Here is a 19,755-nt window from a genome sequence, read left to right on the forward strand (position 1 = left end):
TTTGGTTTTGTTTTTTTTTTTGGTCAAAAACAACTGAGCTTATAAACCCGAGACATTCCATTAAAAGCAATTAGTATTTTCAGATATTTCTATAAAACATAATTTCAGTGCTGTATTTAGCATGGTTGGATAAAGTCTATATACAATTTTGACTTTGTTTCAACTCTTAGTTACTGGAGCGCTAGAGTAAGATCCTTTTACTATCATGGTATATGAAAATAAGATCTGATGCAGCACTGCAGTATTAGTACATGGCCTAATGTGCAATGTGAGGAAGTGATCATTTCCTGCAGGACCTTTTGTTGCCAAGCACAGGGATAGATTCAAAGAGGTCATGAGACTCACAGAAAAAAAAAAATCGGTCCTGTTTGGGGGATGAAATCCAGATATTTGCATACTTCTTTCTTTATCTTGCTTTCTTAAGCTACACATGCAGTAGAAGCGATGAAAATCACAGTAAGATTGAAAAATGGGACCTATCCCAAGTGAGGAGCTCCCTGGCCATTTCTTATCACCTCATCTCTCTCTGAGGCTGAGCAGCGGGCAGGTTGTCAGCCGACTGCAGGAGAAAGAAGCATCTCTCTGCTTCGGTCTCACACCACCACCTTCAGGCTTCTTGAATAATGGCCCTGGCACATTGCAGATCGGAAACTGAGGCCTGAGGAAGCGAGGAGGGAGAGCAGTGAAGGGAGCCCACTCCTGGCTGCCCCAGCAGCGTAGGCCAAACACGGAGCGGCTGCATTTTCTGGGCCCACAGAAAGGTTCTGTTCATTGCATGACTCATCGCATGCGCTGGGTTCAGTGAAGTGGAAAAGGCTTTTTTCACAGCAGACAGCAGGGTACACGGCTTGAACAAAAAATTGGAGAAGGAGGCTTAAAAAATCACCTTCGCTATCCTTTTATTACCCCTCCTCCTTCCCGAATTAAAATATTTACGTGAACCCGCAGCCTTTGAATGCAGGATCCTATTTCTGTACACTTATTAATATTTATGATGTTAGAGGGCGCACTGCAATATCCCTAAAGCCCTGCATAAAATCCCGATTAAGGTCAGGAAAGGGATCACATTGAGCTGGCTAATGCGCTCACAACAAACTTCTCTCAGTACGTTTTCCAGACAGCGCTATTTTTTTTATTTGACAGCCACGATTCATTTTGATTATTTTTTGGCCTTCCTGTGCCAGGACGGACATAGGTAACAGAGTTGTGCTCCGTGCACAGGCAGGGTGCTTTGTGGTGGCCTGAGCCTCAGCATGGCAGCTGGCTCAAGAGTCCCTGAGCACTGGTGATGGCAGACAAGGTGCCTACTCCCTCCCAGCAGCCAGGTGGAAATAATCCGGCCTTTTCATTGGTCAGTCTTGTCATTTTGAACACAGGGCTGAGTGTGAAGCTGCTGGTACTCTGCCCGGTACTTCAGCCAGCATTGAGTCCCATCTCCAGCAGTGCACACTGATCATAGGATCATGGAATCATTAAGGTTGGAAGAAAAAACTTCTAAGACCATCAAGTCCAACCATTAACCCATCACCACCATGCCTACTAAGTGTGTCCCTCAGTATCTACATGGTACTTGAATGGTGACTCCACCACCTCCTGATAGAAACAAAGAAACATAGAATCACTACTGCTGGAAAAGACCTCAAAGATCATCCAGTCCACCGTCACTACCATGCTCCCTAAGCATGTCCCTAAGTGCCATATCTACATGTTTCATGAACACCAGGGACGGTGACTGCACCACCTCCTTGGGCAGTTAGATTCAGTGCTTCACTATTCTTTTGGAGAAGAAATTCTTCTTGAAATCCAATCAGAACCTCCCCTAGCTCAACTTAAAGTGATAACCTCTCATCCTATCACTAGTTACCTGGGAGAAGAGACCAACCTTTCCTTTCTTATTATAGTTTTGACATTGGATGCAAAGGAAATTATTTTTTATGCTAGTGCTAAATTCCTGCTTTCTTTCTTTTGCTTCTGCTTTCTTCCTTACCATTGATAAAGTCTTTCTCTCATCATCTTCTCTCTGATAAGGCCATGTGAACTAGAGATCCACAGGTAAATATTCATGAATTACAGGAGTCTATCATTAACCTCAACTTTACCTGCATATGCCTGTGCAATTATGACAGAGCTTTATTCAGTGCCACTGAAGAGAAGCACACGTAAGGAGTAATGCTGGTATAGTTATTAGAGGAGTTCAAAGAGCAGATATTTTTCAGAGGAGCTGGGGCTGGATGTGCCCCAGCATACAGCTGATATAGTCCTCCACCAGCCCCAATGGTTTGCATAAGGAAGCCAGTTCCTGAAACAGTTCTACTTTTTTTCCATCCATCTGAAAGTTGTGAGTTACCCAGTGTTTCCTTCCTGCAGACCCTCCCACCATCACAGAGTCCAAGAGCAATGAGGCAGCCACGGGACGACAAGCCTTACTCCGCTGTGAGGCATCAGCAGTGCCCACGCCTGACTTTGAGTGGTACAGGGATGATACCAGGTAAGACCATTAGCTTTCCTTTTCCTTTCTCTCTATTTCAGTCCACTCAGTAGGGCATTCTTAGACAATCAGCTGTCATCCTCAGTTCTTCTCCTCAAGCAAATTATTCCCTGTGAGCCATCTAAGTCAAGACTGTCCCTTCAGCCCAGGCAGAGGCAGTGTGGTTGGGACTGGAAAAGGCAGTCCTTCTCTAAACCAGAGATGCTGAAGGGAGTGCTAAGGATGAAGCTCCTGCTTTTAAGTCACTAAAGAAGCAATTCACAATTAAGACATTAGTAGTGCTTCCTTTCTTCCAGTGTTCATGTGTTAAATAGATCGTGATAAAAAAAATAGTGTTGGTCTCCAAGTAGGTAACTTCAATCTAGCTGTCTCCTTCTAGGGGAGGTATAAGATTCCTCCATCTCTGGGACCTGAGCCACCAAGGTTTGCACGTGGGGAGAAAATGAGAAAAAGGATCTGTTCCTTATACCTGAACATTTACATTAGTGTTACATTAGAGCATTTAGAAGGTAGTGTTATTATTTAGTTTTTAGGCTGACCCACGTCTGCAGGCTCAGGGGTGGCCTGGCTTTTGTAAATGCTCATATTAAAACATATTAATTGGTGTGTTTCACTAAAAATCCTTGTTCCAAGTATGAACTAGCCCTCAGTTGGTTATAGTAACTTCATTTCCCAGTATAAGCCAGTACTGAATAAAGGATTCCTCCTTTTCCCTCAGCTTTTCTTTCTTCTCCATTGCTTCACCAGTGGCACTCCTCTCTGCTGCACTCCTTTTTCCTTTCATTGACTCCTCCTGCTTCCCATCAATGCCTTTTCTGGCCTCTTCTCACGTCTCCTCACTGCCTGCCTCCATCCTCACCTACCAGCTGGTCTGAAGGGTGTTGATTTCCTCTCCAATACACAATGGCCACTGCACTGCACTCCTCTTCTCCTATCTTCCCAGGATAAACAGTGCCAACGGTCTGGAGATAAAGAGCACGGGGAGCCAGTCTCTGCTGATGGTGGCCAACGTCACTGAGGAGCACTATGGGAACTACACCTGTGTGGCTGCCAACAAGCTGGGAGTCACAAATGCCAGCCTATACCTTTACAGTAAGTATAGAAGAGGGCAAGGGGAGGTCCAGGTCACTCTCACAAAGAACCAGGCTGTGTTGTAAGCACACAGGATCACTGGTTCATAAAACACGGCTTGTCAACCTCACAAAACCTCTAGCTGAGAACTGACTGCTTCAGACACATACATGTCCATACTCAGAGTGAAACACAAACGCAGCCAAATTAAAAAGTTAAGGTCAAGCCCTTTGATTGACTTTATTTGCCAAAGTCAGACTTTGTTAAAATAATCAAAATGTGTTTGTTTTAAGACTGGAACTGAAAACTCCCTCAGAGTGAAAGCCCTTTTAATAAGCAGAGAAAAGGCCAAGGCTCGGAGGAGCTGTGACAGCTGAGAAATGACAAGTAATTCAGAGAGGTGGAGAGAACTAGCCACTGAGCCTGAGGAGAACAAGAGAGTCAAGAAAAAGAGAAATGAGTTTGAAAGCAGGAGAAAAAGGGAAGGAAGGAAGTAGCATAAGACAGAATGATTTAAGGGGGTATACCTTGAGGAACATGGGGGAAAAGATAATCAGCAGGTGAGATATGAAACAACTTTCTGGGATCTCATTGCTCCCTTTCAATTACTAAGTTTTCGTAGTAAACATGAGAAGAAAGAAGCTGGGGCCATGACAAACTCCAAAACAGAATTACCTGCTGGTTCTGAATTTTGCATCTGGTTCTGTCCTGGCCCTATGTTAAGCCCCCATTCTTATCCTTCCACCCATGCACACATGGGTATATTCACTGTAGTGTTTTCAAAACCCAGTGCTGTATTCAAGGCACAAATCCTGGGCTCAGCTTTCACTGCACATTTCTATTGCTGCCAGAAATAGACTGCAGCAGAATGACCCACTCACACAAATGGACCAGAGACCGAGAAGTGACATAGGGTTGTATTCTTCTGCTGATCTCAAACTGAATTAAAGCACTCAGGCCACAACCTGCATGACCTTCTAAACAGAAACAAAAATAAACTATGCAAATCTGTCTTAGTGTGAGAGGTGGTCTAATGTAGTATCTGTTGCGTTGTCAGATTAATCAAAGTATCAGGGAAAAAAAAAAGTGTTTTGGTTTGCTTTTGTTTTTTAGCAGATGTACTGCAAAAGAACAAATCCATTGGCATTCTTTGTTTAACATCACTAGAATTATTACAGTGCAGTTTGAATTCTTGTAAAATTTGGGTGCGTTCTGTGGATTTTTTTTTCGTGAAGAAGAGATTTATCATAAAAGAACATATATTTGATTTCCTGCTGCATTTGGTCAGGGAAACAAAGCAAATTTCTACTTTGAAGGTCTTTTTACCCTCATCTTGTGACTGTCATGAGATTCAAATGAAATTCTCAAGCAGCAATCTGGAACACAGTTTTCAGATACTCGAGATTTGTTCTTGCTGATATTAATATAATGCTAAGTTTAGAATCCATTATTTGTGGTTGAATTCTAAATTTGGCTCTCTCTATTGGTTCCTGTTACACAGATGAGCTGAATACATCACTGAAACAAAATATAAGATGAAATTCAATAATGTATGTACGGACACGTGATATTAGACAGGGGTTGGTTTTGCTAGAAAAGCATTTTGCACAACTTGAGAGCTTCACCTCAAAGGATCTCAAAGGATTTGCTGGCAATGAATATTTTAACATCGCAAGTTATTCAGAAATCGGTGAGTGTTATTAGCACTTTTTGCAGAAGGAAAACTAAAAAACAGAGTGAAGAAGTGGTTTACCCATGGTCATGAATTCAGTGGCAGAACCTGTAAGAAAAGTGCTGAGATCTTGCAAAGTTGCCAGTACCTATGCCGAGAGGAAAGGTGGCAACTGTTAGAGATGTCTTGAACAAGGAAATAAAGTGAAGTGCTATTTTAGCCTCCTTTTGATGTGCGTTGAGGTAACTTTCCTTCTATCAAGTTGTTGGATTTTGTTCATCATTTTTACAGTAAAAACTCAAGTGCTATCTAAACACTTGAGAACTTGTGAAGTTGCAACTTTACAAGAGCCAGAAAAATGGAGGTGCAGGAGGTGAGAAAGATTGGATGATTTTCCTCAAACTGTTTCCAATTTTCATTTTTGTTGCTTAGTTAATTCCCATTTCTTCAGCATTCAGTGTTGTGGAGGGAGAAAGCCATTGTGAAAATTGTGTAATATTGTTTCAGGAACTCTCCATTCTCCTTCTAGTTAGTGTGGAAGAGAGAAAAACATTAAATTCAGGCAGACTCCTGTTGGTATTCCTAAGGTTAAAAAATCTGGGAGGAGGTGAGTGAAGGGAATCAAGCTTCATAAAGAAGTGGCCCCAGAAACCTACAAGCCCAGCTGAAAAAAATGCTGTACTGATCTCAAATAACTGGCAATGTACAATCCCAGCCACAGATCCAAGCAGAAGAAAAATTAAGAAAAGCAGCACCAAGTTTTTTCAAGGTATAGTACATACTCAAATACTCAGAGTGTTTTTCCAGGATTTTTATTTTTTTTAAAATAGAGATCAAGCTCACTGTAGGGCAGCATCCCAGCAGAGAGGCAGACACAGTGGCCCACTGTAAAAAAAAAAACCCTCACAACAACAACAAAAAGCAGCGGTCAGCAGTGCAGTAACAAGCAGAAAGTTAGTAATGAGATACTGGCAGCTTTGTCTGAGGTGGAGGGCAGATGGGGAGCTAGCAAAAGGATGTGAAAGAACAGTTCAGCAACAGAGAAAAATGGGTGTCTTCCATTCCAGGAAGTCTCCGCCTGCATTTAAAAACTCTCAGAGAGACCAAGTGCCTTAGATGTCAATGCCATAGTTAGAAGATGCATTAAATTACAAAAGCAGCTTTCTAGAGCTGTATGAATAGATAGCTAGTGATCTTCCATAAAGGATGTAGCAGCAGGAATGCCTGCTGTAGGTGGAGAGATTTATACTCCTCGATCCTGGAGACTGAGCTTACAGCAACACACAAATAGCTATACTGGGTCAGCCCAAAGGTCTGTCTTACCCAGGGTCCTGTCTCCAACAGCAATCTGGAATATGTTTGCAGACAGCACACATATGTACTGGCTGATGATACAGTGGATCTGAAGCTTGCTGTCATCCCCTCCTACCTGCTTCTTATTCCCCCTGCTCTATGCCCCGTGCTTTTGTCATTTCCCATACTCTGGTACCAGTGGGCCACACACCAAGGCAGCTCAACTCGTGAAAACGTAAGGGAGCTTTACCACCCACCCTCTAAATGCTCCCAAATGTTTTCTTTTGTTGCAGGGAGTTGAGTTAGTTCGGGGAAAGGTTCAAGGAGCACCAAAGCCCATGCAGGAGGGAGGGACATGCCCATACAGAATCACAGAATCATAGAATGCTCTGGGTTGAAAAGAATCAGAACGATCATCTAGTTTCAACCCCCCTGCTATGTGCAGGGTCACCAGCCACCAGACCAGGCTGCCCAGAGCCACATCCAGCCTGGCCTTGAATGCTTCCAGGGATGGGGCATCCACAACCTCCTTGGGCAACCTGTTCCAGTGTGTCACCACCCTCTGAGTGAAAAATATATGTGGACAAAGGAGCTGGGAGGCAGCACCATGTTGTGCTGGAGGTGGGTTCAGCTCTGCAGAGCCTGGGAACAGGGCTGGTAACTCCTAGCACAAAATGCCATGCGACCAAGGAAATGGGCAGTAGAACTCCTGAGTGCGAGGGTGACCTGACAGAGGTCAAGCCAGGCTGCCTCACAGAACAGAGAAAGTGAGAAGTAGCACCACAGCTAAAGGGAAAGGTTTTTTTCCCTCAGATATATGAAGAGAGAGGGTTTCCTTCTCGTTCCATTAAGCCAACAGAGTGCTATGAAAAGCTACAGATGTAAAAGCCACAATTTATATGTTAGCTCATGCTGTACAGTGGTACACATATGTGAGTATATATATAAATTATATATAAAAGTATATGTCAGATGCATATCTGCCATAGAAGCATATGCATACATAGGCTTACATGTATGGATATATGCGAGCAAACACATCCACTGGCACACAGAAGCAGCTGCAGCACCTGGCGCAATCATGCAAGGCAGAGAAAACCAATGAAAGTCCTTCCAGACCAGTTGACTTCTGCCTCCTACAGAGCCAGCTTATCCCTGATGATAAAGGAGGAGACAACAGCACGCTACTGCACACCTCAGTGCAGTCCTGCTGCCTAAATTGTCTCAATTATAGGAGACTGCCACCTCAGCAGGAGCCCTGCTGCATCCTCAGTGCCCTTCAGCAAGTGAGGAAAGCAGAGGTGAAGCAGCACCTGGCAGGGCCCATGCCAATTAGATGCAGGCAGCAGGCAGCATCCCACCACCACCTCTCAAAGTGCTTCAGGTACAGTTATCAGTTTGGTTCAGCAGTTTTAATCCCAGCAAGAGGCAAGCTCCTTGGAAGAGCTGGCGCTTGCCTCTCACCTGCCATTGCTTGTTAGCACCCTGGTACAAGTGCTAGCTGGTGGGCACCCTCTCATACCCGTTGTCATAGTACATAATACAGGCCTTGTGCCTGAGCATCTGTTTGTGGTGGTGGTGTTTGCTATGGTTTGGAGTAAAGTCTGAGGCTCTCAGCGCATCCCCCGTGTATTCCCACAGGCTGTCAGTAACACGGAGACTTGGGAGAGGAAAGAAAGTGGTGAGGGTGACAGCCAGATGGAGCGAGGCTGAGACACTGCTAATGAGCCAGGGTGGAGCAATAAAGGCTGCACGCAGCAGGCAAAGGGAACAGAGGGAGAGTCCTTGAATAGAAAGCAGCGTGATAATGAGGCCGTAGTGCTTTGCTTTAACTGCTTATGCTGTGCAGCCTGCAGCCTGCTGTGCGGGAAGAAGGTAAAGGGGAGTTGAGTTATTTAACCAAACTAAATAACAAGGAAGTCATGTCAGCACAACAGCCTGCTTTCACAGAACAATAGTCCCCTGGTGCTACATAAACACAGAGATCGAGGCTAGCTGTGTATTTTCTACACAAGAGACAATCTCCCCTGTCCCTACTGTGGACTCCAATGGCTCCATTACCACTGTGAAGGCAGGAGATCTGTAGTGTCACAGGTCCCCGCGGTCTCCAGCAAGTCAGAAGCCAGCTCCTTGCACCAGGAGTGCTATACAGAGAGCACTGACTTCTGAAGAGCTGGGATTGGGGTGATCAGAGAGCAACAGTGGACTATGGCTGTATCCTGCCAAGCTGCATGTACATCAGCAGTGATCTTAGCAACACCCTCACAGATAAACCAGGAGACAACTCATTGCCTCAGGCCTATTAGCTTTTGCATAGTGACATATTTCTGCAGCTAAATGTCTGCCTCCCAGTCAGCCCTTGAGTAGGAGCGTGCCTCAGTCAGCACAAGGCATCTAGCAAGCTCTGTAGTTGATGAAGAGAGACCCAGTGTAGAGCCAGAGTAAAATCAGAGTAGAGTCCGGTCTGGTAGGCTTATATTCATGGTTCTGTTCCTGACTGCCAACAGATCAGAATTTGACCTTGGACAGACTGCTTCCTTGCTTTCTTCATCACCTGCTCTACCTGTAAAATGGAAGTAACACTCCTTCTAGCCTCAGACTGAGGTCTCCGCTGATTTCCCTCAGTGTCTGTGCAATTCTTTTGAGATCCTGGCATGGAGGAAGCAAAGCGTGAAGCCAGCAGTGATGTATACCAGAAGCTTGCTGTGATGTAGAACAAGGACACACTGTAAAAACCCTATAACTGAAACAGCAGGCTCTGCTTGCTGCTAGAGATCGGTGAATCTGCAAGAGCTCTGTTCCTTTACAAAGACAGATGCCTAGAAGAAACAGAATACCATTCAGGTTCACCTGGCTGGCAATTCCAATGTTCACATCCTTAAGATACCTCTCACTGGCAAGAAACCCACTGTGGAGAAGGTTGTGTGGAGGCAGTAACTACCCATGGAGTACCTCTACAACTCACCCTGCTGCCAAAGGCTAGCTTCCAGCCAGGGGTGTAGCTAAGAGGAGCTGTAACATGATGACATGAGTGGTCTTGAAAGTTAGAGAGGAGATGTGGCCCATTCATTCCAATTAACCTCACTGCAGGTGCCTAATCTCTACTGCTGTATTATTTGTTTAGTTTTTCAAATGACTTCTCTCTGACTGCCAGTCGCAGGAGACGTGTACTAGGTGTGTTGCTAGAAAAATGCTCCATATATGCAACCTATTCTAGCTCATCTAATTTGGGGATGGACAACTCAATCAGGTTTGTATCTGCTGCTTGCTTGGTGTGAAAAGTGGCTTTTCTCCTGCATGTTGCTTATTGTTTTTTTTCCGCCCTTAGAACGAGTTTTACCCACACTCCCCAATCCTTTTCCAGGTCAGTATATGTTTTATGTCAAAATAGCTCTCTAGCCGGGTCATTCTCCATCATCCTGATAAATGCAAAGAGCTGGGGATGGGCAAAACAGGGCAGGACAATAAGGGCTTTCCCCCCTTTTCCATATGCCATTTGTTCTCTTCTGCTCGCCTCCCTCATTCTTCCTTCTCCCTTCTCCTATTTCAGGAAACCAATCAGCTAAAAAGCAACAACCTTTTCCCAAGCTTTGATCCATGACACCATGTCCTCATCCAGGTCTGGACAGTCTTCACAGGGGATCAGTTTTTCTATAGACTGACTCCTTCATATATACTCTTTCCACACATATCCTGATTTGGATCAAAAGCATAAGGAGACCTAAAATTTTGCAAGGATTGTGGAGTGGATAAATGAGAAGCTAAAAATTAAATTGCTGCCAGGAGATTTTTTTCACTCTATTTGTGCAAACTATTCCCAATGAAAACCTTTTTTTCCTCATTCTTTCATCATGCACCCCTAAATTTGTCCTGTAGCTCTGCCTTTGTGGCAGACAGAATGAAAGGAAAAGCAAGGTAAAAGCATATACTACAGTGAAGTGTTATGGACTAGTTTATTGCAATAGGAGAAGGCATGAAGGCAAAACAAAGCCTGAATATTCTTCCTGCCCTTGCTGCACGCTGCCCAAGCCTCCCTCAGGTACCAGCAGCATAGCCCAGGCTTGCTGAGTGCACATGAGGTTTGGGGTTTGGATGTGATCCTGAGGTAGTGTAAAAGCACAGAAACTCAGCACTTTCAGAAATCAGGCTGTTTCCAGGTGCTTGAAACTAAATCAACAATAAGGCAGCCGGTCCCCTTATTCATGTTAACATTTTGGCCTAGAGCTCCTCAGTATCTTTGTTTCACTGCCATATGGAGATATACTCAGCTCATGGGATGTTCTGAGGCCTCAACAGTTAACGTCTATGTAGAGCTTGGAGGTAGAGTGTTATTATGAACCCATGTTGTGTTGTAAAAGGGCACCTGCCCAAGTAAAGCACCTGCAGGTACTCCTATGGAAAGAACAATAAATGCTGGGTGTTACATCAGCTCCATTTAACAACTCCGTGTTTTCAAATCAAGCTCTGCTCTTGGCAACTTATTTAGGCTCAGGATGTAGCCACAATTGCCTATTTAAAAGGCAAATCCACAAATACAATTAAAGAAAAGTACCTAAAAAAGGAGGGAAAAAAAACAAAAAGAACTCAAACTACCATTAAAATGAAATCCCAGAGAGTGATTTGTAAATAACATTCAAGGAGCTGAAGAAAGGAGTAAAGTAAGCCGTTGGGAATGTAGCGTGGCAAAATAAATCCAATTAAACACCATTATCATATGTATTGCAAATGAAACGTGTGCTTGGATGTGAAATTAAAGTTGCTGAGGCTGTTTGGGATGTAAGGTTTTGAGGAGTTTTCCAATTTTGCGTCTTCTCTTTTAAGGAGAATTTTCCACTACAAATATTTTTGTCTGATGGAAAACCCAGGGCTCTTTCTTTTTATGATTATTTTTATTATATATCCTTAAATTCCACAGACAGGCACTGTTAATTCTTTTCATAGCCAGCCCTGTTTACTGCTGGGTTTGAATTAGTAGTCCATTAAGGTAAATGATAAAGCAAAAACCGCAATTGATTTCCAACCAGATTTCCATATCAAATGCCCCTCCTAATCAAGCTGCCAAGACCACCCTGCAGAGCTTTAGTCTGTCCTTCAACACACTTCTCCCTCTGCCTTTGAAGTTGTCGTTTCATCCTTTCACTGCTCCCTGTTCCCTGAGACCATCTTGAAGGACATCCCAGTGTGACATCACTTCTGTGAGGAGTCTTCAGGAGTCTGTGATGCCAAATGCAGGAATATCTCCACTGACCCTGGACACACTAAGAGGATTTTGCAGAGGGAGAAAGTAGAATTTAAATTCTCATTTGGTTTCTGAAAGCTCATACCAGCTTCTGTAATGTGAGCATTCAGCACAGATATTGGTACTTACCTCAACATTTGCTTTTACTTTGCTGTTCATCTTCAAAGAAACCTTAGGTGTAAAATTGCCTTGTTAGACCTTTTTCTCCCAATGAGTTTGTGTTCTGAGATGCTGTCCTCAGCTCTCAAACAAGCCTTTTCTCAGTGTCCAAAATCACAGCCTCCTCCTCTTCTCCCTTAATTTCCATTTCTCTTAAGCCTCGGTAACATTTCCCTGCCCTGTAGGGGCTTCAAGCATTAATTTAAAAGGAAGGTGTTTTGAGATGAAGAGCACTGTACTCATTGTAAGCATTGCTATCATTAGCTAGGTGCTGTGGAAACATCTTGCTTTCAGGCAGGCTAGAGACTCAGAAGCTCATTCAGCTAAACACGTGGAACTTGAATTTGTTCAGGCTGTATCCGGAAAGCTGGTAGAGCTCAGCTGATTCAGCTCTAACTGACTTGTCCCTGGAAAAATTTCCAGCTTTCCTGATTTTGCAGCAGGGCACTCAATATGCCCTGAGAAGTCTGGCAGGGTGGTGTTATCTAGTCTCATTCTCCTCATTATAACTTTGCTTTGTGATGGGACCATAGTGCATCCTCAAGTTGTTTTCAAAAGGGATTTTCTTCTGAAAAGGGAGAATTTTCTTATTCTTCATTATACTCAACAAGGACAGGGCCAAGCAGGATCTGCTGAACCTCAAAAGAGTCTATCACTGTTATGGTGTTAGCTCCATCTCCATCCTCCATTGTCCCTTGCCCTCAGCCCTTTGCACATAGACTCGCTCCCCTGTGATTAGCACTAAGACTTATCCTCACTGTGGCTTATCCAGACTGACAGGCTTTAAAACCCGTGATTCTTCCTGTCAGGAGATTCATGATGAAGACTGAGCACAGAATAACCAGGAACTTTCTCAGCAGGATTAGCTTCAACCTTGGGAGCTCTGAGGGGCAATACTGCACTGCCAAGAGACAAGCATCCAGACCACTCCTTGGGACCTGATCTGACACGAGTCCAGTCATGATCATCAAGAGAGCAACAAAACATTTATAGCAACAGTGTTAGCAATGGAGAGAGGGGGGGGAGAAACAGAGAATGAGCAGTCCTGTGTTTCTGCCAAAACGTGCTGATTGGAGAATGACCCCTGATGACTGTAGATTGTAGCTAGTCTCCATTTAGCTGTAGCCTGTGTAGCTTGTGCTGTCACTAATGCCTTCGTTGGGTGGGTGGAAGATGGGAGAATGGAGAAAAGAGATGTTCATTTGGGTCTGATGACCAGAGTGGGAAACAGAGAGTATCTATGTAATATCCTCTCAGTCCTCTTCTTCGCCCATGGAAATCCTAGCTGTGGAGAAAAGAGAGTTCATCTGTTGCAGTGATCTCCTCCACCCACTGCTGCTCTCCTTTTACTTCCTCCAGTGCCTGGCCCTGTCAGTCCTGCTAAGCAGGCAGCTCTCATGTGAGCTGTGTGTCTTTGTTTTGGCAAAAGGACAAACATCTGAATATTTTAAAGCTAAGGAATGAAGTATGGGGGAATATATCAGAGATTACAGTCTGTAAAGAGTTAACACATTATTTGCAGGAGGTTTGCCAACTAGGCAGTGATATGAGAAGAGCCCAGAGAAACCAGTCCTCCAAGTACAATGTGGCTGGTTAAAGAACCCATCTGTCTCGAGTCTTATTCACTGAAGTGAGAACTTGCTCTTTCATTTCCAAGAAATGGTCATTGAAAACCCAAGCCTTGACAGTCTCTGAACCATATTAGTCTGTAGAGCTGGGAAAAACACAGTATAAACAAAGACCAAAATAGCCAATCTTGTACTATCATCATCCTGACACAGAAATTACCAGCAGATAAAACTAACGGCTGTAGGGCCCAAGCATAGGAAGGAATTGGCAACTGAAACACCCACGTCCTTGGATAGCCAGCACAGCTCAGGGCTCACCTTGCTTCTTGCTGGTGGTACCCAGCCAGATTTTCCCAAAAGCCCATTCTCCATTGCAGAAGGGGACAGCTCTGCAGGGTGAATCATGCAAGCCAAGCTTCTCTCATTGCTAAAGGTCAACATCCATGCTTGCCAGGTCTGCAAGCACGGTAGTGGGTGCCAAGCTTGCTGGGGCTTCATGCCAAGGGAACAGGAAGAACGAGACAGGGCAAAAGCAGAAGGCCATAGTATTGTGGGTTTTTTTGCTACTTCATAGGTACCAGCCAAGCAGTGGCATTGTGTCTTATTTTGACCATATGGTTAAAATAATATCAAAATCAAAGTGATGATAGTCCCTTCCAAAAGGGCTCATGGGAATGTAGCTGGGAAAAAAACAGAACAGTGAAAAAAGAAATGCTAAGAATTATTTCTGTTACCACCGATACTAACATTGCTTGGTGGGTTTTTCTGGAGAGCAACAGGCAGTTTCTGTTTGCTGAGACTGCTTGAAAAAAAAAGTCTTCTTCTTCCCAAAAAGTGCAAAGAAAAAAACCCAGCTTTTGTAAAGAAGAAAGAGACACAGGGGAGAGGGAGAGAGAGAAATAGCTTTATTACTTGATCTGTTTCTGTACTTTTTGTTCATTAATTTTAATTTAGATTGATTTATTCCAGAATGAGCCTTGGATTGCATATATTTGCATAAGCCTCCCTGGTAGTAATGCTGTGGAGAATCCAGTAAGTGAGGAGAAGTGGAAGCAGAGAGTAGGAACAGAGACTGCAAGTCCCAGAACAGTATTCCTCAGGGCTGGCCCTACACTGGGGCAGTGAAGGCATTTCAAGGTCTGCTTAGCCACAGGTATGGTTTTGCATGCATGCAGAACAGCCCTGCAAAGCAGAAGTCAGAGCTCAGCAGGCAGGAGGGAGAGTAGAGGCTGGGTGAAAGCAGTGGGGGAGAAATCACACAACTGCACCGGAGAGATTAGAAACAAACCCCCAGAAAAAAAAGCGCCATGGAATATCAGTTGTCCAGCAGGGACACTGATAGCATCAGAGCTGCAGCATGGACAGATTACCCTGCAGAGCAGAGCTCAGGCAGGCCATAACCCTCCTGAGGCAGATGTCCCCTGCCTGCAGGACACTCCTAACCTGATACCATCTGTGTGTTAGATGAGTTTCCGAAGCTACCAGCTGGACGTTCCTCCGCAGGGATGATGAGACTGACTTCTACCCACTGTACAAGTGTGCCTAAATTCCCATTCTGCCTCTTGGTGAGCTGCCTGCTGAACAGACTGGGACCAAAGCGTGGAGGGCAGCAAGAAGGAGGAAGAACAGCCATTATTGTCTTGATTTAATCCTTAAGCACACACAGAAATTCCTCTCTCCCCCATTAGAATATGGCCAAAGAGTAACTCCCACCCTCATCATCCTCCTCTCTCCCTCACTTCCATTTCCTCTATAACCACTCAAGAATTTGCCTAACAAATTGGCCTCCCCTCTGGTTGTTGTCCCAAGTGAACAGTCTTTCCATTCACTAACCCATGACGGTAAGTCGGTTTGGGAAGCAGCAGGTTTATCTTCCCGGCTCAGGCACTGCACCGGGCCCGCTTGCGATCCAGTTGCCATTCAGTGTCTGCTCTGCTGTTGATAAAGCACATTACACATGGCTGGGCTTGCATGATTAATACAGCTGTCTAAGCGCTCTCTCTAAAAACAAAAACAACCGGGAGAAGGGAGGTGTGGGATTTGGGAGGGAGGGGGTGTGCAGGGAAAGAAAGAACATTCCAAAGAAATCAGGCTTGCAGAAAAAGCAGAGTTCTCCTGGCAGGCCTGCCCTGCCACGGGCGAGTAGGTCTGTCAGCAGAGCATCCCAGAAGAAGGGAGAAACCTAGCAGCAAGGCAAGCCAAAGAGGAATGCATTGGCCCTTCCCCAGTATCACCTGCATGTCCCTCTGCAATGTGGATGCATGGGCAGGAGCAAGGAGTCGGGCCATGGAGAAGGATGTGCTGTGATCAGCACAGCTCCAGTGAAGCCCAGACAGGCTGACTCCACGGTAGGTGTTAGAGAAATGCATGCTTGCTGGTGGGCCAGTGTACTCCTGAACTCGCTCACATGACTTGCTTGGTGATGCATCCCACTTTCTTCTTCAGCAATACCCATGCTTTAAAGCCCTGCTTGCACTGTTAGGATACTGAAGTGGCCAGGAGTCACACACTGTGATTGTACACGTCTACACGTCTGTGTGTCTACACATCCTTTGATGTGCAAACTACAAATAGCATGAAGAAATATTTACTTAGGTGTCTCCCATGCTTTAGAGGTGTACCCCAGCTTATGGGCCTTCCTTAACTTTCATGACTTTGAGAGTTCTCGTGTTTGCTGATCACTGAGAAAGGCCTGCAGAAGGGCTCAAGGGCAGGTTGGGCACCACGCTGCACTAGGCACTAGGTTAAGAGGGGCAGACAGTGGTACAGCTGAGATAGTGGTACAGCCAGATATCTCACATGCTGGTCACTCTCCAGCCCAACCTGGTTCTCTTTCTGCTGCAATCTCCCATCCAGCTACCCCTCAGTGTATCCCTCCCTCTTTATTTCTGTTCACAACCACTCCAATCTTTCCCATGCCAAATACCTAGCAAACCTTGCTGAAAACGGTAGCAAGAATGAAGTGAGTAAACAGACATACATAAATCTGATGAAAATATTAATTTTTCAAGAGGTTACAGAGCTTCCCATTAGCAAGTCTGTGTGTGCTCTTGTTAAGGGGAGCTATGCTCTTTGTTCCCTAATAAGAAGCCAAACCATGATCGCTGCTGGTCTGCTGTGCCTTACACAAGTGCTTGAGATGTGAGCAGAGATTTTCATATTTAAGAAAAAAGCCAAACAGGTTTAGATGATCCCCTCAAAAAGCTACGCTACATATTTTTTAGATGTTTTGCTTGTAGGATGGAAGTCCTCAATGAATCATTCAAAGACAAGGGAGTTTTAAGTAATTGATTTCATATCAGCAGTTTGCCAAGTTTTTGTTGTTTTTTTATTTTTATTTTTAAATAATCTATTCCAGCTGCTGGGAGAACAGAAAGGGTGGAGGATGGTTCTTAGCTATGAGCTCTTTCTGATTGATGTATCTATGATAGATCTGGTAATGAAAGGTCTTTGTAAACTTGATACACAGGTGGTATTCCAGCCACCACAAGCCTCACTGATCAGGGTGACAGTTCATTCTAGACCAGCATTACTGTAAGCCAGCTCTAGGATAAGTGGTGTAAGCAGCCATCTCTTGAAAACCACAGCCTGCTCAGAACGACACTGAGAAATACAATTTCAGACCTCAGAGAAGGATGGGTGAGCTGCATTACAGAATGAATCTTCACTATGACATGAGATATGATAGATGAGTACTTAGTGCACCATGAATGAGCTTCAAAACATGGGAAAGAACTGTTCACTGCTTAAAAAACCATGAGCAAATTCTGACATATATTAAACAGTGTGCTAAGATTGATAGACACCAGAGACATTTCCTTAATCTTACTGGAGAGCCGCTGCAGGGCATCCTCTATCGTTTACACAGAGGTACTTCTGCCTCTAAAAGAGAAGAGTCTATTGCCAGTGCAGTTAGAGACAAATTTTAATTACAGAAACAGAACCCCACAGATATTAACTGGTAGAGAGAATGGGGTAAAGCAGGTAATGAGCGAAATAGTTTCAACATTAAGAGCAGAGAGTGAATAAGCATGTCTTCTTCTCAAAGTAAAGGGGGACAGACAGAAAACCAGGAAGAAGAAAGCTCCAAATGAACCCTAGTAAGTAGAAGCTGCTAATCCCTAAAGCCTCAGAGTAGAGTGCAAAGCCTTGGAAGAAAGAAATTAATAACTTTCAAAGTATGACCTTGAAAATGGAATTAACAGTATTCCTCCCTTTTAAGCCTTCATGATAATAAAGATTTCATCTTCTGAAGCCCTGGCAAGAGTCAACAGAGTAGAAAAATGAGTTCTTGCAGAGAAGCTGGCAACTGTAAAACCTAAGTCCCCTCCTGGTGCCACTATGGTGCCTATTCACTTTCCCTTTACCTTCTCCCTTAGTGCATTTTTCATTCCTCCCTCATTTTTGGTCCTCTTATTTGTTCACAAAGCCACTCTCCAGCCATTGCTAGAAGTAGAGTTAACTTATCAGCAGCAACAGAGCCTTATGAGGATGGAGAGAAGCTTCAAAAACAGCTTGTGGCTCCACTTGCTTTACCATCATTCCTTCTTTCCCTTCACAGAGAAGTCCTTCTAGACTGTCCCATGCTTTCTCCTGCCCTCACCTTCAGTCAGAAACTCATGGGGTCTGACTGGCATCTTGCACAACATTTTATCTCATGTTCTTTGAGAAGATCCCAGGGACAGTTGCCAAAGCCAGGAAGAACCCTGTGGCTCTCTGATGCCCTTTGGAACTTTTCTGTGTGCCCTCCTCTATGAGCACTGCAAAGTTACCAAGCCCTGGAATCTTACTAATGTAAATAAGATAAAAAGCACCAGCTGTCTCTTTTCCTGTTTCCATTTTGGTCTGTTCAGGTGATTGGACGTGGGAGCCAGTGGGATTCCAGGCTGGTGAATGTGAGTGTGAAACATGGAGACACATGCTGGGTGATTGAGACCACAGCTGGGTGATTTTGTCCCTCTCTATTTAGACCAAGAACATGTCTGTTCCCTGCTTGCATCTCAGAAATCCCTTTTTAAAGTCTGTATTGGGAAATCTGAAAGTCACAGACTGCATTTCTGGTGGTGGTGATGCTGCTGCTGCTTACAGCCTTTGGAGAAATGCTTTTGTGCACCCAAGGAGGCTTTGGTTGCAGGTCTGGGGCAATCTGTTCAGCAAGGGTTACATGGCATGGTACTCCTCCTCCACCACTGCAGCTGTGTACATGTCCTTACAGGTGCTGCCAGTCTTGCAAGAGGCAGCGAGGGTAAAGAAGTGGGCATTATCTATATGAGGTAGGGGTATTAATGCCAACCAGTACTATTCCATTGCAGATGGCATGTAGCAGGGAAGGATGATCATAGCCAATGGGTGGAATGGCTGCCATCTGGACGGAAGAAAGGGAGCGTGGTCTCTGGCTAGCTAACCAGTCTGACCAGCTCTGCAATGGGCTGGGTGCACTCAGACTCCCAGCTCTCCTCCTGGTGCCGGCCTATCCCATCCGACACAGGCGGCAGCACCCACTGCAGAGCCCCTGGCATTGCAGGGTCCCTCCTCCAGCACCAGTGTTGCAAAGGGGCTTTTCCGGGGCTCTGCTGAGCCCCGCGATGGTGTTTTCTTCGTAATTGCTTTATCGCTTGTTTTCCCTTTTCTTTTTTCCTTCCGCTGCCACCTGGTGGGAAGAAGCGCACATTGCTTAGGGTGCAGCCATTCGCTCGCGTCTGCGCCGGCCCTACAGCAGCTTTTCCTACGCCTTTGAGCCGATACAGCCAGTCCATCCCAACTCAGGCACTTTGCTTGGCCTGGCCGTCCTGTTATGTGCTGGGGAGGCTGCAGAGAGAGAAGTGAACTTTCAGGCTGCAGTCAGCAGCGTGAAACACACCAATCTTTCTCTTAGTGCCAGTGTCCTGAAGTCATGGTAAAAGGTGACACCCAATGTAATGCAGGGCCATAATATTGCTGCTGGCAGCCAACTGACCGGATGAGGTTCAACAAAAGCAAGTGTAGGGTCTTACACCTAGGGAGGAATAATTGCATGCACCAATACAGGCTGGGGGATGAGCTGCTGGAGAGGAACTCTGCAGAGAGGGACCTGGGTGTCCTGGTGGATGACAGGTTGGCCATGAGCCAGCAGTGTGCCCTCGTGGCCAAAAAGGCCAATGGCATTCTGGGGTGCATTAAGAAGAGCGTGTCCAGCAGGTCGAGGGAGGTGATCCTCCCCCTCTACTCTGCCCTGGTAAGGCCTCATCTGGAGTACTGTGTCCAGTTCTGGGCTCCCCAGTACAAA

The 19,755-nt window shown here is 45.0% G+C and overlaps 1 protein-coding gene across 5 annotated transcripts in view; it reads left to right on the plus strand.

The window, feature by feature from the left end:
• The window catches only part of LSAMP (limbic system associated membrane protein), a 974,787-nt gene that overhangs the window by 946,163 nt on the left and 8,869 nt on the right, over window positions 1-19,755 (plus strand). For 3 of the 5 annotated variants that reach the window (XM_019618792.2, XM_019618776.2, XM_010719331.3), the window contains 3 exons: window positions 2,368-2,488; window positions 3,432-3,580; window positions 9,853-9,888. In XM_019618792.2, coding sequence (XP_019474337.1) covers window positions 2,368-2,488; window positions 3,432-3,580; window positions 9,853-9,888 — 306 coding nt within the window. The remainder of the gene's footprint in view (window positions 1-2,367; window positions 2,489-3,431; window positions 3,581-9,852; window positions 9,889-19,755) is intronic. The other 2 variants (XM_019618784.2, XM_010719339.3) reach the window with 1 other exon arrangement.

The sequence above is a fragment of the Meleagris gallopavo genome, chromosome 1, assembly GCF_000146605.3.
Source record: "Meleagris gallopavo isolate NT-WF06-2002-E0010 breed Aviagen turkey brand Nicholas breeding stock chromosome 1, Turkey_5.1, whole genome shotgun sequence".
In the NCBI taxonomy this organism is placed as follows: domain Eukaryota; kingdom Metazoa; phylum Chordata; class Aves; order Galliformes; family Phasianidae; genus Meleagris; species Meleagris gallopavo.